Raw genomic sequence first — 25,223 nt, 5'->3', positions numbered from 1 at the left:
TCCTTTTGTAAGAAATGAGAAAAACACCAGTGAATATTAGCAAAGTGATTATTTTTCCTGTTTTTCAAAATATTTAAAATAAAAGTCCAGTTTTGAACAATAAGAGCATCATTCCATAAGTAGGTCATGATGCTCTAGGGAGCTGTCCTTATCACTTATACTCCAAGTCGCTTATACTCCAAGAATTTTAAAATTATTATAACTATTTTATATTTCATGCTTTTCCCTGTTCTAGCGAATCACCTCAAAAACATTTGGGACCTGTATGGCAACTACAGTGGATAGAACAAGATCGAGGGACAGCAGGTGATGACAAAAGAGAAATACTAGTTTCTATATCAGCAGATGGAAGGATCTCCAAATGGGTTATACGGAAAGGACTGGACTGTCATGGTAAAAATAAATAAATACACACACAGACACCAAATTATCTTTCTCTTGTTATGTGCTGAATTAAAAATTCCTAGTGAACTATGTATAAGAGGTGACAAATTTAGGTTTGGCTAAATAAGAAAAAAAACTGGGCTTGGTCATTGTTTTTCTAAGCATCTAGCTCTGGTATTTGCTAATTTTAACCTAATGACCTGCAAAGGATGGCAGAAATCATATTATTTGCAGAAGGGACATATTATATCTACATTACTATTTCCTGTGGTAAATAATATATGTATTGTTTCTTTAAATAAAGATTTGATGCGTTTGAGGAGAACTACTGCTAGCAGCAGCAAAAAAGGAGGGGAAAAAGAAAAGAAAGGTGAAGCTTTGATATCTCGACAGGCTCCTGGAATGTGTTTTGCTTTTCACCCCAAGGTAAATTATTTCAATCTGTTATTTGCTATTGCATATAACAACTTCTGATAATTGAAGTGTATTAAGATATAAATCAAGACAAAATGTCAGCATGTTAATAAATATTGCGCCTTATAAATAAAAAAATAACACACATAGGTATCATAGGTGTCAGCCTAAGGTAGAATGGCACATTCCAGTTGGCTGTCCTTTTTCTGCTTTCTGGAGGAAAGGTCTGTATTTCTGAGCAACTATGGAACTATCTTTACAGCTCCATGTTTAACTTAAATGCCCCTCCTTGCCCCTCTTTGGTGCTCTGCTGCTCTATCATACTTACAGAAACCAAATCCACTATATAGTCCTCCATATCTCGATGTGAGTGGTGACTCATGATTCTGGGGATCAGGAAGACCACTTAAGATCATGCTTATCAAGACCAAAGTCAAATCAGAGCACTCTTAGTAAAGTTCTACTTTCCTAATTCTTTTTATCCAGAGGTTCTTTGGAATCAGAAATTCAGCCACTATGACAGACTTGCAAAAAAACATATCCTATATACTTTCCGTGATATGTAATATGATTATCTCTTTAGTGAACCATCATCCACCTACTTATGCAAGCCAAAACTTGAGCTCTGACTGTCTTCTACCCTATTCCCCAAATGATATTTAAGTAAGATTGTCTCACTCCTTCTAGTCCAAGCCCACTACTGCTAATGTGGTTCAGACCTTTATTACATTTCATTTTTACTACTGCAGTCATATTCTAACTGCCTTCATTCTCAAATTCCTGTAATCTAATTTTCACCTTGACTCTAGAGCAGTGGTTCTCAATGTGGGCAGGGAGAGGAGTGCTCCCTGTCCCATCAGGGACATTTCACAATGTCTTGAGATATTTTTGGTTGCTGCAGCTGTGGGAGGTGGGATGTGGGGAGGAGTGCTATTGGCATCTAGTAGGCAGAGGCCAGGGATGCCACTAAATACACTACAAGGCACAAGACAACCACTGTCCTCCCCTGACCTGAACAAAGAACTAGCTGGCCCAAAACATCAATAGTGCTCCTTTGATTTCTTATTTGATTGATGGGTTATTTAGAAGCATGTTATTTAGTTTCCAAATATTTGGGGCTTTTCCAAGGATCTTGCTGTTGATTTCTAATTCAATCCTATCATGATCAAAGAACAAACTTTTTATAAACTGAATCTTTTTGAATTTATTGAAATTTGTTTTAAAGCCCAGAATGTGATTTTTTACTTGTAAATGTTCCCTATGCACTTGAGAAAAGTGTATATTCTGCTACTGTTGGGTGGAATGTTCTGCGAATGTCAATCAATTTAAGTGGGTTGATGGTGTTGTTCAAGTTTGCTATATCCTTGCTGATTTTCTGCTGATTTCTTCCATCAGTCATTGAGAGAAAGAGATTGAAGTCTCTGACAATAACGGTGAATTTTTCTTTTTTTCCTTGAAATTCTATCAGTTTTTGCTTTATGTATCTTGAAGCTTTGTTTTAAGTGCATAAGTGTTTAGGATTGTCATGTTCTCTCGATTAAGCAACTCCCTTATCATTATAAAATGGCCTTATTTATAACTGGTAACATTCTTTATTCTGAAATCTATTTAGTCTGATATTAATGTAGCTAGTCCAGCTTTCTTTTAACTAGTATTAGCATGGTTTATCATTTCCCATCCTTTTACATTTAACCTATTTGTGTCTTTATACTTGGTATGTTTCTTATAGGCAGCATATAGTTGTCTTGCTTTTTTATCCAGTCTTACAATCTCAGCCTTTTCATTGTGATGTTTACACCATTTTTATTTATTTATTTTAAAAAGTTTTTAACGTCTTTATTGGAGTATAATTGCTTTACAATGGTGTGTTACTTTCTGCTTTATAACAAAGTGAATCAGTTATACATATACAGATATCCCCATATTTCTTCCCTCTTTCATCTCCCTCCCTCCCACCCTCCCTATCCCACCCCTCTAGTTGGTCACAAAGCATGGAGCTGATCTCCCTGTGCTATGCGGCTGCTTCCCACTAGCTATCTATTTTACATTTGATAGTGTATATATGTCTATGACACTCTCTCACTTTGTCCCAGCTTACCCTTCCCCCTCCCCGTATCCTCAAGTCCATTCTCTAGTAGGTCTGCGTCTTTATTCCCGTCTTGCCCCTAGGTTCTTCATGACCATCTTTTTTTTTAGATTCCATATATATGTATTAGCATACGGTATTTGTTTTTCTCTTTCTGACTTACTTCACTCTATAAGACAGACTCTAGGTCCATCCACCTCACTACAAATAACTCAATTTCGTTTCTTTTTTATGGCTGAGTAATATTCCATTGTATATATGTGCCACATCTTCTTTATCCGTTCATCTGTTGATGGACACTTAGTTTGCTTCCATGTCCTGGGTATTGTAAATGGAACTGCTATGAACATTTTGGTACATGACTCTTTTTGAATTATGGTTTTCTCAGGGTATATGCCCAGTAGTGGGATTGCTGGGTCGTATGGTAGTACTATTTTTAGTTTTTAACGAACCTCCATACTGTTCTCCATAGTGACTGTATCAATTTACATTCCCACCAACAGTGCAAGAGTGTTCCCTTTTCTCCACACCCTCTCCAGCATTTATTGTTTGTAGATTTTTTGATGATGGCCATTCTGACCAGTGTGAGATGATATCTCATTGTAGTTTTGATTTCCATTTCTCTAATGATTCATGATGTTGAGCATTCTTTCATGTGTTTGTTGGCAATCTGTATATCTTCTTTGGAAAAATGACTATTTAGGTCTTCTGCCCATTTTTGGATTGGGTTATTTGTTTTTTTGATACTGAGCTGCATGCGCTGCTTGTAAATTTGGAGGTTAATCCTTTGTCAGTTGCTTCATTTGCAAATATTTTCTCCCATTCTGAGGGTTGTCTTTTTGTCTTGTTTATGGTTTCCTTTGCTGTGCAAAACTTTTAAGTTTCATTAGGTCCCATTTGTTTATTTTTGTTTTTATTTCCATTTCTCTAGGAGGTGGGTCAAAAAGGATCTTGCTGTGATTTATGTCATAGAGTGTTCTGCCTATGTTTTCCTGATAGTGTCTGGCCTCACATTTAGGTCTTTAATCCAGTTTGAGTTTATTTTTGTGTATGGTGTTAGGGAGTGTTCTAATTTCATTCTTTTACATGTAGCTCTCCAGTTTTCCCAGCACCACATATTGAAGAGGCTGTCTTTACTCTTCTAGCCTCCTTTATCAAAAATAAGGTGAACATCTGTGCCTGGGTTTATCTCTGGGCTTTCTATCCTGTTCCATTGATCTGTATTTCTGTTTTTGTGCCAGTACCATACTGTCTTGATTACTGTAGCTTTGTAGTATAGTCTGAAGTCAGGGAGCCTGATTCCTCAAGCTCCGTTTTGCTTTCTCAACATTGCTTTGGCTGTTCGGGGTCTTTTGTGTTTCCATACAAATTGTGAAATTTTTTGTTCTAGTTCTGTGAAAAATGCCATTGGTAGTTTGAAAGGGATTGCATTGAACCTGTAGATTGCTTTGGGTAGTATAGTCATTTTCACAATGTTGATTCTTCCAATCCAAGAACATGGTATATCTCTCCATATATTTGTATCATCTTTAATTTCTTTCATCAGTGTGTTATAATTTTCTTCATACAGGTCTTTTGTCTCCTTAGGTAGGTTTATTCCTAGATATTTTATTCTTTGTGTTGCAATGGTAAATGGAAGTGTTTTCTTCATTTCACTTTCCGATTTTTCATCATTAGTGTATAGGAATGCAAGAGATTTCTGTGCATTAATTTTCTATCCTGCTACTTTACCAAATTCATTGATTAGCTCTAGTAGTTTTCTCGTAGCATCTCTAGGATTCTCTATGTATAGTATCATGTCATCTGCAAACAGTGACCGCTTTACTTCTTCTTTTCCAATTTGGATTCCTTTTATTTCTTTTTCTTCTCTGATTGCTGTGGCTAAAACTTCCAAAACTGTGTTGAATAATAGTGGTGAGAGTGGGCAACCTTGTCTTGTTCCTGATCCTAGTGGAAATGGTTTCAGTTTTTCACCATTGAGGACGATGTTGGCTGTGGGTTTGTCATATGTGGCCTTTATTATGTTGAGGTAAGTTCCCTCTATGCCTACTTTCTTGAGGGTTTTTATCATAAATGGGTGTTGAATTTTGTTGAAAGCTTTCTCTGCATCTGTTGAGATGATCATATGGATTTTCTCCTTCAATTTGTTAATATGGTGTATCACGTTGATTGATTTGCGTATATTGAAGAATGCTTGCATTGCTGGGATAAACCCCACTTGATCATGGTGTATGATCCTTTTAATGTGCTGTTGGATTCTGTTTGCTCGTATTTTATGGAGGAGTTTTGCATCAGCGATATTGGCCTGTAGCTTTCTTTCTTTGTGACATCTTTCTCTAGTTTGGTATCAGAGTGATGGTGGCCTCATAGAATGAGTTTGGGAGTGTTCCTCCCTCTGCTATATTTTGGAAGAGTTTGAGAAGGATAGGTGTTAGCTCTTCTCTAAATGTTTGGTAGAATTCTCCCGTGAAGCCATCTGGTCCTGGGCTTTTGTTTGTTGGAAGATTTTTAATCAAAGTCTCAGTTTCAGTGCTTGTGATTGATCTGTTTATATTTTCTGTTTCTTCCTGGTTCAGTCTCAGAAGCTTGTGCTTTTCTAAGGATTTGTCCATTTCTTCCAGGTTGTCCATTTTATTGGCATATAGTTGCTTGTAGCAATCTCTCATGATTCTTTGTATTTCTGCAGTGTCAGTTGTTACTTCTCCTTTTTAATTTCTAATTCTATTTATTTGGGTCTTCTCCCTTTTTTTCTTGATGAGTATGGCTAATGGTTTATCAATCTTGTTTATCGTCTCAAAGAACCAGCTTTTAGTTTTATTGATCTGTGCTGTTGTTCCTTCATTTCTTTTTCATTTATTTCTGATCTGATCTTTATGATTTCTTTTCTTCTGCTAACTTTGGGTTTTTTTGTTCTTCTTTCTCTAATTGCTTTAGGTGTAAGTTTAGGTTGTTTATTTGAGGTGTTTCTTGTTTCTTGAGATAAGATTGTAGTGCTATAAACTTCCCTCGTAGAACTGCTTTTGCTGCATCCCATAGGTTTTGGGTCATCCTGTTTTCATTGTCACTTGTTTCTAGGTATTTTTTGATTTCCTCTTTAATTTTTTCAGTGATCTCTTGGTTATTTAGTAGTGTATTGTTTAGCCTCCATATTTTTGTATTCTTTACAGATTTTTTCCTGTAATTGATATCCAGTCTCATAGCGCTGCGGTTGGAAAAGATGCTTGATACAATTTCAGTTTTCTTAAATTTACCAAGGCTTGATTTGTGTCCCAAGATATGATCTATCCTGGAGAACGAGCACTTGAGAAGAAAGTGTATTCTGTTTTCTTTGGATGGAATGTCCTATAAATATCAATTAAGTCCATCTTGTTTAATGTATCATTTAAAGCTTGTGTTTCCTTTTTTATTTTCATTTTGGATGATCTGTTCATTGGTGAAAGTGGGGTGTTAAAGTCCCCTACTATGATTGTGTCACTGTCGATTTCCCCTATTATGGCTGTTAGCATTTGCCTTATGTATTGAGGTGCTCCTATGTTTGGTGCATAAATATTTACAATTGTTTTATCTTCTTCTTGGAATGATCCCTTGATCATTATGTAGTGTCCTTCTTTGTCTCTTGTAATAGTCTTTATTTTGAAGTCTATTTTGTCTGATATGAGAATTGCTACTCCAGCTTTCTTTTGATTTCCATTTGCATGGAATATCTTTTTCCATCCCCTCACTTTCAGTCTGTATGTGTCCCTAGGTCTGAAGTGGGTCTCTTGTAGACAACATATATATGGGTCTTGTTTTTGTATCCATTCAGGCAGCCTATATTTTTTGGTTGGAGCATTTAATCCATTTACATTTAAGGTAGTTATCAATCTGTATGTTCCTATTACCATTTTCTTAATTGTTTTGCGTTTGTTATTGTAGGTCTTTTCCTTCTGTTGTGTTTCTTGCCTAGAGAAGTTCCTTTAGCATTTGTTGTGAAGCTTGTTTGGTGGTGCTGAATTCTCTTAGCATTAGCTTGTCTGTAAAGGTTTTAATTTCTCCATCACATCTGAATGAGATCCTTGCTGGGTAGAGTAATCTTGGTTGTAGGTTTTTCCCTTTCATCACTTTAAATATGTCCTGCCAGTCCCTTCTGGCTTGCAGAGTTTCTGCTGAAAGATCAGCTGTTAACCTTATGGGGATTCCCTTGTATGTTATTTGTTGTTTTTCCCTTGCTGCTTTTAATATTTTTTCTTTGTATTTAATTTTTGATAGTTTGACTAATATGTGTCTTGGCATGTTTCTCCTTGGATTTATCCTGTATGGGACTCTCTGTGCTTCCTGGACTTGATTAACTATTTCCTTTCCCATATTAGGAAAGTTTTCAACTATAATCTCTTCAAATATTTTCTCAGTCCCTTTCTTTTTCTCTTCTTCTTCTGGGAGCCCTATAATTCAAATGTTGTTGCATTTAATGTTGTCCCAGAGGTCTCTGAGACTGTTTTCAATTCTTTTTATTGTTTTTTCTTTATTCTGCTCTGCAGTAGTTATTTCCACTATTTTATCTTCCAGGTCACTTATCTGTTCTTCTGCCTCAGTTATTCTGCTATTGATCCCTTCTATAGAATTTAAAATTTCATTTATTGTGTTGTTCATCACTGTTTGTTTGCTCTTTAGTTCTTCTAGGTCCTTGTTAAACGTTTCTTGTATTTTCTCCATTCTATTTCCCAGATTTTGGATCATCTTTACTATGATTATTCTGAATTCTTTTTCAGGTAGACTGCCTATTTCCTCTTGATTTGTTAGGTCTGGTGGGTTTTTACTTTGCTCCTTCATCTGCTGTGTGTTTCTCTGTCTTCTCATTTTGCTTAACTTACTGTGTTTGGGGTCTCCTTTTCGCTGGCTGCAGGTTCATAGTTCCCGTTGTTTTTGGTGTCTGCCCCCAGTGACTAAGTTTGGTTCAGTGGGTTGTGTATGCTTCCTGGTGGAGGGGACTAGTGACTGTGTTCTGGTGGATGAGGCTGGATCTTGTCTTCCTGGTGGGCAAGTCCACGTCTGGTGGTGTGTTTTGGGATGTCTGTGACCTTATTATGATTTTAGGCAGCCTCTCTGCTAATGGGTGGGTTTGTGTTCCTGTCTTGCTAGTTGTTTGGCATAGCATGTCCAGCACTGTAGCTTGCTGGTCATTGAGTGGAGCTGGGTCTTGGTGTTGAGATGGAGATCTCTGGGAGATTTTTGCCGTTTGATATTACGTGGAGCTGGGAGGTCTTTTGTGGACCAATGTCCTGAACTTGGCTCTCCCACCTCAGAGGCATGGCCCTGATGCCTGGCTGGAGCACCAAGAGCCTGTCATCCACATGGCTCAGAATAAAAGGGAGAAAAAAAAGAAAGAAAGAAAGAAGAAGATACAATAAAATAAAATAAAGTTATTAAAATAAAAAATAAAAATTAATAAAATATTTTTTAAAAGTATTAAAAAAAATAAAGGAAGAAAGAAGAGAGTAACCAAACCAAAAACAAATCCACCAATGATAACAAGCGCTAACAATTATACTAAAAAAAAAAAAGAAAAAAAAAAGGACAGACAGAACCCTAGGCCAAATGGTAAAAGCAAAGCTATACAGACAAAATCACACACAGAAGCATACACATACGCACTCACAAAAAGAGAAAAAGGAAAAATATATGTATATTGTTGCTCCCAAAGTCCACCTCCTCAATCTGGGATGATTCATTGTCTATTCAGGTATTCCACAGATGCTGGGTACATCATGCTGGTTGTGGAGATTTAATCCGTTGCTCCTGAGGCTGCTGGGAGAAACTTCCCTTTCTCTTCTTTGTTCGCACAGCTCCTGGGGTTCAGCTTTGGATTTGGACCCGCCTCTGCGTGTAGGTCGCCTGAGGGCGTCTGTTCTTCGCTCAGACAGGACGGGGTTAAAGGAGCAGCTGATTCGGGGGCTCTGGCTCACTCAGGCCAGGGGGAGGGAGGGGTACAGATGCGGGACGAGCCAGCAGCGGCAGAGGCCGGTGTGACGTTGCACCAGCCTGAGGCGTGCCGTGCGTTCTCCCAGGGAAGTTGTCCCTGGAACACGGGACCCTGGCAGTGGCGGGCTGCACAGGCTCCCAGGAGGGGAGGTGTGGAGAGTGACCTGTGCTCGCACACAGGCTTCTTGGTGGCGGCAGCAGCAGCCTTAGCGTCTCATGCCCGTCTCTGGGGTCTGTGCTGATAGCCGTGGCTCATGCCCTTCTCTGGAGCTCCTTTAAGCGGCGCTCTGAATCTCCTCTCCTCGCGCACCAGGAAACAAAGAGGCAAGAAAAAGTCTCTTGCCTCTTCGGCAGCTCCAGACTTTTTCCCGGACTCCCTCCCGGCTAGCTGTGGTGCACTAGCCCCTTCAGGCTGTGTTCATGCCGACAACCCCAGTCCTCTCCCTGGGATCCAACCGAAGCCCAAGCCTCAGCTCCCAGCCCCCACCCGCCCCTGCCGGTGAGCAGACAAGCCTCTCAGGCTGGTGAGTGCTGGTCGGCACCGATCCTCTGTGTGGGGATCTCTCCGCTTTGCCCTCCGCACCCCTGTGGCTGCGCTCTCCTCCGTGGCTCTGAAGCTCCCCCCCTCTGCCACCCGCAGTCTCTGCCCACGAAGGGGCTTCCTAGTGTGTGGAAACCTTTCCTCCTTCACAGCTCCCTCCCACTGGTGCAGGTCCCGTCCCTATTCTTTTGTCTCTGTTTTTTCTTTTCTCTTTTTGCCCTACCCAGGTATGTGGGGAGTTTCTTGCCTTTTGGGAGGTCTGAGGTCTTCTGCCAGCATTCAGTAGGTGTTCTGTAGGAGTTGTTCCACATGTAGATGTATTTGTGGGGAGGAAGGTGATCTCCAGGTCTTACTCTTCCGCCATCTTGAAGCTCCCCCCCTACACCATTTTTATACTTAGTTTCATTATTGATGTACTTTGGTTTGAGTCTATCCTCTTGCTTGACTAATTTATTGATGGGAAGTGGTGTGAAATAAGTTTGGCCTCCTTGCCTGGAGGCAGGACTCTGAAGGGCTATCTCAGCTCCAAAGCTTCTTATAGGCTGGGCTGAGCCCTTTGTTGCAAGTACATCATAGTTCAAACTAAATCTCTACCCGTTCTTGTTTCCCTCAAAGGTTGTTCCTGAGAGAACTTCCCAGTAAACCTCTTGCATGGAGATCTCAGTGTCTCAGAGTTTATATACTGAGGAACCCAACTTTAGACAGTGACCTTGAAGATCTTTAGAGAAAGATGACCTACTTATAAACAGTATTGGAATAATCATTACCCACATTAAAAAAAAAAGGAATTAGATTCCTATCACATCATACACAAAAACTTTTAGAAGAAAATGTGGGAGACTATCTCTATGACTTCCAAGTAGGAACAATTTCTTAAAGCACAAAAAATGCTAACTATATAAAAATTATAATACCAGCTACATTAAAATGAGAATTTCTGTTTACTAAAAGACACTGAAGAAAGTACATGAAAAGATAAGCCATATACTGGGAGAAGATATTTGCAACATATATAATAGACAAAGCCTATGTAATAGAATATATAAAGAACATATTCAAATGAATATGAAAAAAGAGTATTAACATTATAAAATGGTCAAGAGATATGAACAGAAGAGGAGATACAAATGGCCAATAAACATAAAAATGTGCTCAACCTTGTTAATATCCATATAAATGGAACTTAAAACCATTAGGTATAATTTTACACCTAATAGAATGGCAAAATTTAAGATTTCTGATGTAACCAACTATTGAAGAGAATGTGTGTCAAAGGGAAATTTTATATAGAGCTGAATGTAAATCGGTAATACTACTTTGGGAAAAAAATTACACTTTATTGTGCAATTTAAACTACATATACCCCATAACCTAGTAATTGCATTCTTAAGTTCTGGTGTATGCTAAGCAGTGGGTCTCATATTTCAGTGTACTTACAAATTACTTGGGAATCTTGTTAAAATGCAGATTCTGATTCAGTAGGTCTGGGACAGGGCCTGAAATTCTGCAACTGTACAGGGCTCCCAGGTGAGGCTGACTCTACATAGTCAGGACTTAGAGCACTGACTTTCAGACTTTTTGATTATAAAGATTTTGATCATTGTAGAAAATACATTTTAAATCCCTATTTGGTACATAAATTTAGAGTTAAAAGATGTCTGAGACTCCATCTAGTTCAATCTCTCATTCCCAGCAAGAATAATTTCTTCAGCATTATGTACATGAATAGTTATTGTTAAGTCATTTGTCTTCTCTTTGACTAGTTCTAATGAAAGAACACTTACTATTTCCCTGGATTGTTAGTTCCATTGTCAGGTAGCTCTAAATGTTAGAAAGTTTCTTCCTCATTTTAAGCCAGTGTTTGTTCATGTAATTTCTAGACAGGATACAAAGTTCTACCCTTTATTCCAGCAAAGAAAAACATCTGTATTTTCTTTGCACAGTAGTCCTTCAGGTAGTTTAATTATTGTAAAATCATGATAGAAAGAAAAAGACAGCAATCAACTGTCTTCTAGATAGTATTTCTAGTTTGGTTCTTGAATTGTCTCTGAAAGATCTTGAATCATCTAATCTTCTATTTAGCACATTTACTAATATATCACAAGCAAATGCATTTTGATTTTTTTGTGTTATAGGACACAAATATCTATTTGACTGGCACTGAAGAAGGTCATATTCACAAATGTTCTTGTTCATATAATGAGCAATATCTAGATACCTACAGAGGACACAAGGTTAGTTTAATTATAGTAGGTATGGAAAATTTTATCTTGCAATATTTCTGAAAAAAATAGTATCATTAGGCACAGCATTTTTTATGCAATAATTTACAACTTCAGAGTTAAAAATACCAGCTTGAATTAAGTGCTTTCTTATACAGAAAACACCAGTAATATGGGGGGCATTTAATTTGGCTTCTAGGTATCCTTGATTTCTTCTTGCCAGTTGTGGAAGCCACATTTTTATTTGTTTCTAAAAGACTTTGCTTATGTTGACATGCTGATCCCAAAGTGAAATTGTTTCTGGCATATACCTATTCTCTACATTTTTAATGATTGTTCCAACTATGTTTTCTTCATTTTCTCCCTTATTTCTGTTTATTTTCCTTAACATTCCTTATATTTTTAAAAGTAGTATAATATGTATTAATATTTAGTGAGTATTGTAGCAACTATATTTTTATGTTTCTGAATGGCATAATTTAGGGAAGAGATTCAATTTATGGCCTTACTCTCATGTAAAATAATACCCACACAATAATTACATGGTGTATAAGCTTTTAGAAATCTGAGCATTTTTAATTTGTTGGTCAAATTTAAAGTATAAGAGGTTAAATCCTACTTACCTATGTATTTTAATTTATTTTTCTAATTCCAGGGTCCAGTGTATAAAATAGCATGGAATCCATTTTGTCATGATGTATTCTTAAGCTGTTCTGCAGATTGGGGCGTTATTATATGGCAACATGAGAATCTTAAACCATTTTTGAGTTTTTATCCAACTACTTATGTTGTTTATGATGTTGCCTGGTCTCCAAAATCATCCTATATATTTGCAGCTGCAAACGAGAGCAGAGTGGAGATTTGGGACCTTCACATCAGCACGTAAGTGTTAATATTTTTCTCGGAGTTATTTCTAATAGAAGCAGTTCAATCTAAATGATACCTGATAGTATTGACATTGGTTAGAGAGAACTGTAGTTACTTTAAAACAAGTAATAGTTTACACTGTGAGAGTCCTTTGTGAGTAAAGAGATATGCCAGGATAATAAATATATTTTTGAACCTGCAAAGTATTATTTTATTTAAGAAAAACAAGGAATGTAGTGTAAAATTGTGACATGGGGAAAAAGTTTGCAAAACATTCACGTGGAAAGAAGGTGTTTTAACTTTTCAATATCCATGTTTGCTTAATTCTTGTCAGCTGTTCAATACTGTTTCAAATATCCTGAATTAATAACTATACCAACAAAATTCATCCCCAGTGTTTCCACAGAAGACATTAAAATATGATCAAATTATTTTTTCCTTTTCTTCAACCAAAATAGTCTTTCTTAGTCCTTTTTATGCAAAAATATTACAAGAGCACTTTAAATGGAAACACTGAAATAACATGCCAACATTTCAGAGCACATTTAAAACACCCAGATAATTCTTGAAATTACCATATTCTAAAATAGAATAATATATTAATGTTAATTACTTATACCATACGTCATTTTAAAAATATTTGAATGAAAAATATTTGAATGAAAATAGGTTACCTTACTCCATCTCCATAAACTTTTACAGGCTGATATAGGATATCATAACTAGCTTGAATTCTTTGTCATTGCCTGGTTTATGGAAGAATGCAGAGAGGCACTGTTCTAATTGTGTCTAACTAAAGACTTTCTATAAGATAAAGAAAAGGAGCAAAATAAGTATTTTTTATAATATTTACTTATTCTCTTACCTTGCTTTAAAACATATTTGAAGGGGCATGCATTTAATTAAAATTTTTTATTTTAAGTGTTACAACAAAGTTATAAGAGTGCCATCTAGGCCATCTATCCTTTTTAATATGAAAGCTTATACAATGCTGGAATAAAGTGTTTAATGGTTCTGTAATACTTATTCAATCAATATTTCAATATTGGAAAACATTGTAGATCTTTAGGCAAGTTATTAGCAGATGAAGCACGGAAATACATTCTTGTTTAAAATAAATGACATAAAATTCAATGGGTTTATTATTAATTGCAAATTTTTTCCTAGAGATTAATAATTTAGTAACTGGAAAATTTCATCATGGCTTGTTCTATAAAACAGTTTGACCCAAAAATCAAGGATTACAACACAAAGCAATTTATTTTTGAGTATGACATGACTAAGGGAGAAAGTGGTTGCTTAAATGATCCTACCTCTGATTTTATTTTTTCTAGTAAAATTGTAGTTCCCAGGGCAACATTTCTTCAGAAGTATGCAAGTGACTGCTGCTGTTATTTTATAAGGGTGTCAATGGATTGCTTTGGATAACCAAGAGTAGGAAAGGTTCTTGTTCAGAGAACCTTTGAACAAGGTTTTCAGTCCTGTTCAGATTCATTTATTTTTTTATTTTATTTTTAATTATTTTTAATAAATTTATTTATTTTATTTTATTTTTGGCTGTGTTGGGTCTTCGTTGCTGCCTGCGGGCTTTCTTTAGTTGTGGTGAGCGGGGGCTACTCTTTGTTGTGATGTATGGGCTTCTTATTGCCGTGGCTTCTCTTCTTGCAGAGCACGGGCTCTAGGCATGCGGGCTCAGTAGTTGTGGCACAGGGGCTCAGTAGTTGTGGCTCATGGGCTCCAGAGCGCAGGCTCAGTAGTTGTGGAGCACAGACTTAGTTGCTCCACAGGGATGTGGGATCTTTCCGGACCAGGGCTGGAACCCATGTCCCCTGCACTGGCAGGGGGATTATAAACCACTGTGCCACCAGGGAAGCCCCAGATTCATTTATGTTCCAGGGGTTCATTTGGATCAAAACATCCTTCTGTTAAGAGACATTTATTATTTAAGGAGTTGTATTAGGGATCTTCAGAGAAACTAAACCAATAAAGAGAGTGAGAGAGATTTAAAAATATTGGCTCACATGATTGTGGGACCTGGCAAGTCCCAAGCCAGCATGACAGGCTGGCAACCTGGAATTTCCATCAGAGGAGTCCATGTTGCAGTCTTGAGTACAAAGGCAGTCTGGAGGCAGAATTTTATTCTACTTCAGAGACCTCAGTCTTTTCTTTTAAGGCTTTCAACAGATTGGATGAGGCCAACTCACTTTACGGAGGGTAATCTGCTTTATTCAAATTCTACTGATTTAAGTTAATCATATCTTAAAAAAAAAAAAAAAAAGATACCTTCACAGCAACGTGTAGACCGGTGTTTGACCAAACACTGGGTACCACAGCCTAGCCAAGTTAATGCATAAAATTACTCATCATGGGAATTTAAATTATGAGTTCACATCTTAATTGTGAACTGCTTTAATTTATTTAGTTGAAATTAGTTTATTGAAAAAATGAAAGTTTTGATTGAATAAAGAGTGAGAAGCAGTTATTTTGCTTTTGGAAACACAGAAAGAAGCTTTTGGTTTTTGTTACTTACATGAAATCACAAATATCTCAGATTTTTCTTAGTCTGTATCCAAAAAGAACATATTAACAACAACTAAATTTACAAATAAAATATTTCATTACAGTTTGGACCCTCTGATTGTGAATGTCGCTAACCCTGGAATCAAATTCACAACTGTTCTCTTCACTAAGCAAACAGATTGCCTTCTGGTGGGAGACAGTGATGGACAAGTTGCTGTGTATGAATTAAGAAATATGCCCACTGCTTTGGACTCTAACCGGGTAAGACTCAAAAATCAAATTTTTTTGTCATTCTATGATTTTATTGAGTTGTAATTTTGTGTCATGGAAGAGATTTACATTTCTTAAACGTATGTTAAGTGTGGTGCAATGGAAAGAATGTAAGTCCGAAGAGTTGCTACCTACTAGGTGTGGCCCCTACTAGGCTTATTTTCTTTGAGTCTCACGTTGTCTATCTGTAAAATTAAATAATGTTGTTGGGCAGAATAATTATAAATATTATATGAAATAACTTAAAATTGTCCCTAGTATATGGTTGGGACTGTTTACTGCAAATATTCAAAGACTTTTACAAGAAATATTTTTAGATATTATCCAGTGTTCCTGAAATTGGCATTTGTTTCTGTTGGTTTAGCATTATCCTCTTCCCTTACTCTGATTTTCAAATATCAAAACTTTGTTGTAAAACTTTGACAAGCAAATCCGTATTACTAGATGCCCATTATTTTAAAAATTATTTATGTATTTATATATTTACTTATTGTTTAAAAAAAATTTATATTGAAGTATAGTTGATTTACAATGTTATATTAGTTTCAGGTGTACAACATAGTGATTTGATATATTTATAGAGTATACTTAAAGTTATTATAAAATATTGGGTATATATCCTGTGTTGTACATTATATCCTTGTATCTTATTTATTTTATACCTGGTAATTTGTACCTCTTAATCCCCTTCCCTTATCTGCTCCTTTCCCCTCCCCTCTCCCCACTGGTAACCACTAATTTGTTCTCTGTATCTATGAGTCTTGTTTCTGTTTTGTTACATTCATTCATTTGTTTTATTTTTTAGATTCCACATATATGTGAAAACATACAGTGTTTATTTTTCTCTGACTTACTTCACTAAGCATAATGCCCTCCAGGTCCATCCATGTTGCTGCAAATAGCAACATTTTATTTTTTTATGGCTGAGTAATATTCCATTGTATATATACCATATAGACGCCCATTATTTTCCATTTTTTCTGTTTATGTTTAAATTTCTATTTTAAGGAGTAATCTGGTAATTATTATCATGAATATATCAACATGTTAAAAATATTAAAAATATGTACAAATCAATAAGAAAAAACATTAAGACTCCAATAGAAGTGTGAGTAATGGTCAGGAACAGTTCATTCACAAAAAATGGCTAGTAAATATATTTTAAAATTTAACCTCACTAATAAAAAATTGTTAAATTAAAATGTGATACCATTCTCATATATCAAATTAACAAAGTTTATTTTAATTGGACTACTTATTCCTGGCAAACATTTGATAAGATAGGTCCTCTCCTATACTGATGGTTGAAATAGAAATTGGTATAACTTCTTTGGAAGCAATTTGGCAATCTGAACCAGAATTGTCCACTTTTGGGACTCTATGCTACAGAAATATTCATAAAGGCAATCAAAGAAATTAGTTATAGCATATTTTGTGATGCGATGAGGAAAAAAAAAAAGAAAGAAAAGGAAAGAAAAAAAGAGAAAAGGAAAAAGGAAACAATCTAAATATCCAACCAGAGGGAAATATGACCAGGAAAGTCAGATGTGCTGATTAGATTTGGGGCACATGTCGGAGGTGCAGTTCTACCCCAACCATATGGACTATAAATGTTAAACAAACAAACAAACAAGCAAACAAACAGAGAATACCTACCTATATACATACCAGCTTGCTTGGGACTTTGTACTTGTCATTCCCTCTCCCTAAAATCCACACAGTTTGTTCCTCTACCCACTGCAAGTCTTTGCTCAAATGTCACTTTCTTAGTGAAGTCTTCACTGGCCACCTTATTTAAAATTGCAACCTCCACTCTTGCCCACATTCCCTATTCAATACTCTTCCATAACTTATTTTTTGTAGTAACACTTACTTGGTATATACCATAGTCTTTATTTTTTATTTGTTTTTTAAATTGGAAATGGGCGGAGGAGAAGGGCTTTTTTTTTTTTTTTAAGAATTTTATTTATTTATTTATTTATTTATTTATTTATTTATTTATTTATTTATTTATTTATGGCTGTGTTGGCTCTTCGTTTCTGTGCGAGGGCTTCCTCCAATTGCGGCAAGTGGGGGCCACTCTTCATCGCGGTGCGCAGGCCTCTTACCATCGCGGCCTCTCTTGTTGCGGAGCACAGGCTCCAGACGTGCAGGCTCAGTAATTGTGGCTCACAGGCCTAGTTGCTCCGCGGCATGTGGGATCCTCCCAGACCAGGGCTCGAACCCCTGTCCCCTGCATTGGCAGACAGATTCTCAACCACTGCGCCACCAGGGAAGCCCCTACCATATTCTTTATTGATTTATTTTGTTAATTGCTAGTCTTCCACTGATAGATTATAAGCGCCACGTAAACAGTGAATTTTGTCTCTTTTGTTCTGGGCTATATCCCTGTGGCCTAGTACAGTGTCTGGCTTGTAGTAGTTAGTCAATAGATGTTTTTGAATAAATATGCATTGAAAAACTAGAGAAAAATTCAACATATTAGAAGCATTATTTTTTAGGGGTAGGATCATGAATGAATTTTAGTCTTTTACTTATCCATTTTACAAATCATTACACTACACAAAGTTATTTTAAAAATACATTGGTCTCCTTACATAACAATTTTAGTCTGCTCTGAGACGTGCAGCCCTAATGGCTTATTTTTGCCATATAAAACATTTTAATATTTTCAATTTCTTACGCATTCATTGAATGCAAGATATTTTAACAGGATGAGGATGTTTGTGCCCACAGTGAACCTTGTTTAAGATAGCTCAAAAACCAAAAGTAATTAAAAGAAAATTCTATTCTTTATTTAAGCCTCTCAAAGAAACATTAAAATGGATCCAAATATGTAGTTCATAGTACTCCTTTTTCTTCTTCTGTCCATATCTCTCAAACCCTAAATATAGCTTCAAGGCCTAAATCCATCCCTTTTTGTCTCTGTAATTCTTTCAGTTCTATCCCAGAAGAGCTCTAAGAACTTGTCCACAAACTCTGAACTTGGGGCAGTGGGGAGGGAGACTTGAATTGTTTCAAAATTTTTCTTAGTATGTGTTGGTGTACTGGTAGAAGGGAATCTATAAGCATTAGCATGTTGGTTCTTTTCATCACATATATTTTTCTGCAGTACCTATCAAGTACTACAACAATTTTTCAATATAAATTATAATATTTTGTATACATATCTTTCTTACTAGTTTGAGCTGCTTGAAACTTGTATGTTCAAGTATCTAGCATAGCGCTAGCACATAATAGGCATTCAGCAAATGTTGAATAGATGTGTGAATGAACAAACCTATAAACAAAAGGAATGTAGTTTCTAAGAAAGAAGCAACATATGCTTAAGAAACATAATCGAGTCATAAAGAACTAAATAAACAAACTCCTATAGGAGTACAGAGCAGGAAAACAGTTGACTTTTGAAAGGAGAATAGGAAGAAGAAAAGGAAAAAATAAGAATACTACGGGGAAGGCTTTCACAGAAGAGATTAAATTTCAACTGTGTTTTGGAGGATTAGGATTTTCTCTTGTAGACAAGAGAGTAGAATTGTTATTCCAGACTGAGTGAAAGGTTTAAGCAAAGATGTGGAATTGAAAAGGTCCATGGCACTTTTCATGTGGAAATGGTGAGTAGATTTTTTTGACTGGTAAAGAGATTGCTTGAGATAAAAGCAAGAAAAGGGCCAGTTGGGCCATCTGGGACCAGAAAATGTATGACTGCCCTGATGAGGAATTTGAACTTTATTCTATAGATTATGGAAAGCCATTTAAGGTTTACAATTCTAGAAGTGACATGGGGGGAAACATTAGACGCCTATCTCACATTTTGTACAATGGTGAACTCCAAATGGATTGAAGACTGTGAAAAGTAAACGAACTCCTAGAAGAAAATGTAGGATAAGATCTTAACGATTTAAGGTCAAGGATAGATTTTTTTTTAAATGACCACCCCAAATCCCCTAATTTTTTCAATTTTTTTCTTTTTCTTTATTTGTAAAATGGGTGTAATATTGGTACCAGAATCAAAGGTTGTTAGAAAGATTGAGTGAATATGTGCAAAGTAGTTAGAACTGTTACTGGCGCATAGTAAGGTCTCAATAAATCTCAATTATTCTTTGTATGATTTTTATGTTAAAATTAACATTTTCTGTTTAGGATTCCATATGCCAAGTTAAAAGAAACAGATTGGAAGAAGAAATTTCCAAGATATATAAAAGACCTTTAATGTCCAGAATGTATAAAGAACTCCTACAAAACAAGAACAACTCAATTTTTAAAATAGGCAACGTATAAAATATTAACTCAGAGTAGAGGAAACTAGATTATCAAATAAACTTGTGAAGCAACATTCATTCTCACTAATAATGAGGGAATGTGCAATTAAAATTATACAAGATACCAGTTCATATTGATCAGATTTACAAAAATTAAAATATTAGCCAATACCAAGTATTAGCAGAGTTGTAGGGAACTAGGAATTCTTATGCAAGGGTCATGGGAAAATGTCAAGATTCTCTTGCACAGGTGTACCAGGAGACATGTATAAGGTAGCAATGTGAGTTTTTTTTAATGTTTCTTTTAGACATAGAGAAGATTACTCAGTCTAGGTTCATTTCAAACATTCACATTCAAATATGTTACAAAATTTTTAAAAAACTTTAGTTCACCTTAAGCTCTTACATTTAGATTATATATTTTATTATTCTAAGTCTAGGAAACTTTAATACCTACTTTTAAGTGAGTTTTTGTAACAATTAAATTTCTTTAAATTCTTTAAATTCCATTTATAGATTTAATATATTGGATTTTTAAGTACTTCAATCATCTTAGGGCAAACAAATCTCAGATACTTAAGGAATTTTTATTAATTTAATATATTTAAAATATTGAATATGCTGAATCTTAAATTTTCCTAAATGTTTCAATGCTCTTCACAAATTAATAATATTTAAATCTATGATTACAAGTCTAAATCTATTACCTAATCACACATTAAAATTAGAATCACAAATTTATTTGTTAGACAATCAAATATGACAAATTCTTTTATATGTAATGAATATTTAAAATTCCAAGTATGTACAAATTCCTTAATACAAAAATATTAAAATTACCTGTTTGATTTACTACATTATTTCTATACACAACTTTTATTCTTCTCAGGCTAAAAATATGTTTTCCCAATAAAGAAACAAGTGAAACATTCCAAGTAGTTTTGGAGATTATTTTCTCAACTGGCTGAGATGCATATTGATGGTAGATGTTTAAGGACATTTTCCAGACTACCTTGGCTGCCAGGCTGAGCCCTATTTTACAGTTGATTTGTCAATGCCCTCCATATAGAATAGTCTCAAAGCCCGTGTCTCCTCAAGTCTAGTTATATATTACCAGCATATTCCATCTTCTCATGGAATTCTGCAACCCTGAATGTGTTGCTGCATTACTTGATTCATTTCAGTTCATTTATTGACTGTGTCATTAATTCTAAATTACTACAGTTTTCCTATCTGGTAGGACTATAATTGTTCTAGATGTTTAAATGACATCTGTTTGGATTCTGTATATCGCCCAGGGCTTTGTTTAATTTGTTGGTAGTGGTCTGAAAGACATGCAAATGAGAAAAGAATGTTCATAACAGCCTTGTTTCTACATTGATAAATTGGAAACAATCTAAATGATCATCAGTGTGAGATTGGATAAATAAAATATGGCATAATTACATGAGTGATTACAATACAGAAGTTTAAAGGATATATATTTCAGTGTGTCAATATGACAAATTTTGAATAAACCTTAAAAAACACAGTGTTGAGTGACAAAAGCAAATTGCAGGAAGGTAAATACAATATGTTATGATTTATGTAATATTATTTAAACACAAAAATCAAAATTATGTCCTTTACTGGTTATATTTATAGTTAATAAAAGAAAAGAATATAGACTGGAATGTGAAAGAAGAATGTTTCATTTTTGTTTTGATTTGAATCAGTTAGAGACATCTTTTGTTTTGAGCAGTATGCTCTGTAAGCAGAAGGCTAAGCTCAGAGAGTCTGAATGTTTTCGACAAACGTGTGTGTGTGTGTGTGTGTGTGTGTGTGTGTTAATGATTTCAGTGCTGCTGAGCAAAATTTTCTTTTAACAAATATATTCCATATATTAGTACATAAATACAATTTCCTAATAAAAATAAGTTTTTCATTCTTTTTGGCCATTATATTTTAAAGGTTCAGGGTTATATTTCTGAGAGATTAAACAAAAAATTATTAATCAGGTTTTTAACCATAAGCTTAACTGATACGCTTCCTCGTTAGCTTTTCAGAGAAGAATTATGATCATAGAAGTAATTTAAAGTCTCAAAATAATTAATGTCAAACCATTATTTCCCATCAAGATGTCTTACCAAGTAACATTATGACCTACAATTTCTTCATTAATTTTAACCAAGAGTTAATCAAAATTTTGGAAGTCATATGATTTCACTATATAGGAAAGATGTACATCAAATTTATGATAAAGGCTGCCTCTGGGAAGTGAAAGATGAGGGAAGAATAGGATTGGGGAAGGGTACAAAGAGAATTTCATCAGTAAAGTTTTATTTCTTTTATTAGAAAATATTCAAGGCAAAGATGATGTTTGTTGATTTGGGGTAAATATGTGTTTCACAAAGGCAGAGTACCAGACAGCCCATGCATAAAGTGTACCGGAGCAGGGTTCACTGAGGAAAACCCATGGAGAAGGGATTAATAGCAATTTTAGGACCACAACACCCACTCATATTCTCATTGCCCATCACTTTCTGTGGCCTTGCACAGCAGGAGAAGGACTTTGATCCTTGGGCTGTGGAGGAGGTTTTAAGTGACATAATTTCTGAAACTCTGGACCCTCCCAATGTGATTAAGGGTCAGAGTATTATTGTGATAGGACATGGCAGAACATTGGCTCTAGCCCTATCCTACTGACTCAGGGCTCATGGTTAGGGGTAACATCAGTCTGATGCCTGACATGAACAGGTGGTTGGGGTCCAAGCCTTGCAGTTATAACTTCGTGATGTAGCTAGCTGTTGACAGGATTTACCACCACATTAGCATTTATTGTTTGTTGAAGCACCAACTCCTCTCCTGGTGTGATGGGGTTTGGTTGATGGGGGCCTAAGTCTTGCATCGAACAGAATTATGGCTTAAGCACTTGGCAGAAGCTAATTTCAGTGGCACAAACCAACTCCTTTTCTGGAGGCAGCCTGTAGAGAATCACTCCTAAATACTGTATCTACTCTTATGTTTCAGTATACAAATGTTTGCCATCTTTTCCTCTGTACTTTTGAGTGTACATTTTTTCCCAAATTAAAGGGAAAACAAAAAGATAAGTGAAATCATCAAAAATATAAACACACACACGTGTGTGTGTGTGTGTGTGTGTGTGTATACACATTAATGTTGAGAGACACTGAAGACAGAAAAAATAGACCATTCATTCAATAAATATTTACTGAGTATGCACTATATGACAGGGTCTGTTTTCGGCACTAAGAATACAACTGTGAACAAACTACAGTAATGATCTACTACATTTTCCCAAGTGAGAGACTGAACTAGATTTAGGTAGGTTTGAGAAGCAACTTAGCAACTGATTTGATGTGTCAGAGCTTAAAGGATGGGGAAGTACAAAGAGTATAGTATAGGTTAAAAGACAGGAACTGACATATGTATTATCTAAGGTGTTTATAACTCTTTAGAGTTTATAAAACACTTTCACCTACATTAGCTCATTCACCTCTTACAACAGTTTTTGCAAGTGGATGTTAATATTTTCGTTATGCATTCAAAGAAACTAAGATTCCCAGATATCAGTGATTTCCTCAAGATCACCTATATGTGATAGAGAAAACTCTAGTCTTCTGCTTCCAATTCCCGTCTTTTCACTATGTCTTTCTTGAAAACTCACCTCCCATCTTTGGTTTCATTTACCCTTTTACTACAAAGATCATTATTATTAAGTGAAATACAAAATCCACATAGAAATTCAGACATTTTACTCTCTCTAAATCAAACACTACAGATCAAAAAAGAGCTTAAGATAGCATCAAGACTAAAAGTTATTTTACAGATGAGAAAACTGAGATTTAAGCATTAAAGCTAAACAGGAGCTGCCAAAATTGACCCTTTACTGAATCCTTATAAAATTGTTTATCACACTTCATTAAGAGAATCTCTCATAGGAAAGAGCAGGTTCATACTAGGAAGTAAATGTTATTATTATTATTATTTTTTTTTAAGTTTAATTTTATTTATTTATTTATTTATTTATTTATGGCTGTGTTGGGTCTTCGTTTCTGTGCGAGGGCTTTCTCCAGTTGTGGCAAGCGGGGGCCACTCTTCATCGCGGTGCGCGGGCCTCTCACTATCGTGGCCTCTCGTTGCGGAGCACAGGCTCCAAATGCGCAGGCTCAGTAATTGTGGCTCACCGGCCTAGCTGCTCCGCGGCATGTGGGATCTTCCCAGACCAGGGCTCGAACCCGTGTGCCCTGCATTGGCAGGCAGATTCTCAACCACTGCGCCACCAGGGAAGCCCCTAAATGTTATTATTTAAACTTACCTTGGTTTGTTTCCTTTTACAATCTTATTGGATGCCCTTTATATGTGTATCATTAGCTTATAAATTTTAAATGACATTTTAAAGACTACTTTACCTCTTAATTTGTGTTTTATTGCATTGTAATTGTGTGACTTTTTTTTTTTCTTTCCAGGGAGATATAATAGATACTTTGCTTGGGCCCAAGTCAAATCAAAGCGTAGTTCATCATCAGTAGTATCTTTGTTGTTGTTTAAAGGAACAGTGTTTAATATCCAATAGTCTGGTTTGTATGCAGTAAGCTGGGATTTTGATTATAGAACACAATATTTGATGTATAACTTCCATCTAAATTTAATATAAACTTAATGAACTTTTACTTCAGAGAAATGTGATTAGTTTGTGATTTAAGATAATTGTTAGAGTTTTACTGGGTTTTTCTTAATTTTTTGAAATTTATATCTATTCTTTTTCTTAGTCATAGTCCAAGTACATATATGTACGTATAAAATATCCAAATAAGTTAGAAATTGTTATTCCTTTAGAAGCAAAGCTTGGAAAGTATTAGAATTATTTAAACCAGAATCTTTATTAAGACAAAGTTCCATGCACTTTTAAATCTGCTTTCTGAGCTGTGTTTTCCAGGGTTTATGAATTTTGCAGGTGTTAGTATTGTGAGAATACTGGATTTTCATACCCAATTTTAAATAAGAATTTTATACTCTTAGATCTGCGAGCTGAAACTATAGAACATTGTTAGACTATTTGACAAACAAAAGACATGACAATAAATGTCAGAATTGCATTGTTTGGCCAGCAGGCATCATACACTCAATTCAGAGAGAATTAGTCTGGGACACATCGGGGCATCCTCCTCTGCATCCTTCAGAATATGCTCTGGGTTTTAAGCCCAGACTTAAGTGGGCCCAGAGATAAAATAGAAGTCCCTGATCTGTAGTTTGCATCAGGATGTTATTTTGTGAAGGGTTCTAGAGCAAGCTTGTGGAAATTGGAGGAGTGGGAGGCAGCAACTCCTCCAAATATAGATTGCTAACTGTCTGTTCCATGCTGTTTGTCTTAAAAAGTCTTGCAGTTTGTTAACTGAGACCATAGGACAGTATAGCCTGTTCTATAAAGCATTCTAAGTGGAGAGGAGAGGATAAGGCACTTGAAACTCACTAAACTGTCTGAAAAATCATATTAAAAATGAGAATGGAATCAGTGCAGCAGTGGGAATTATCAATCTCCATTTCTTTGGAGCCATCCTTTAAACAAAAGCAAGGCAATTTTTAGGTGGACTGAAAGCTAAGGTCAGGTTATAAGGTATAAGGATTATAAATTTTCTGCTGGTATAAGTCATTAACTCTTTGTCTTTTAAAAAGATTTGGACTTTCCATAATACTTTGTA

At 35.6% G+C, this 25,223-nt stretch overlaps 1 protein-coding gene across 1 annotated transcript in view; it reads left to right on the top strand.

Moving 5' to 3' along the window:
* Window positions 1-24,241, top strand: part of DNAI4 (dynein axonemal intermediate chain 4) — a 123,572-nt gene extending 99,331 nt beyond the window's left edge. Inside the window, 6 exon segments of the mRNA XM_059924219.1 lie at window positions 236-393; window positions 689-810; window positions 11,519-11,617; window positions 12,261-12,487; window positions 15,097-15,253; window positions 23,991-24,241. Of these exon segments, the coding sequence (XP_059780202.1) occupies window positions 236-393; window positions 689-810; window positions 11,519-11,617; window positions 12,261-12,487; window positions 15,097-15,253; window positions 23,991-24,053 (826 nt within the window). The 3' untranslated portion in view covers window positions 24,054-24,241.
* Window positions 24,242-25,223: the final 982 nt, after the last annotated feature.

Source organism: Balaenoptera ricei, chromosome 1 (assembly GCF_028023285.1).
Source record: "Balaenoptera ricei isolate mBalRic1 chromosome 1, mBalRic1.hap2, whole genome shotgun sequence".
NCBI lineage: Eukaryota > Metazoa > Chordata > Mammalia > Artiodactyla > Balaenopteridae > Balaenoptera > Balaenoptera ricei.
The sequence above is the reverse complement of the archived record's forward strand: the minus strand, read 5'-3'. Positions and strand labels throughout refer to the sequence as shown.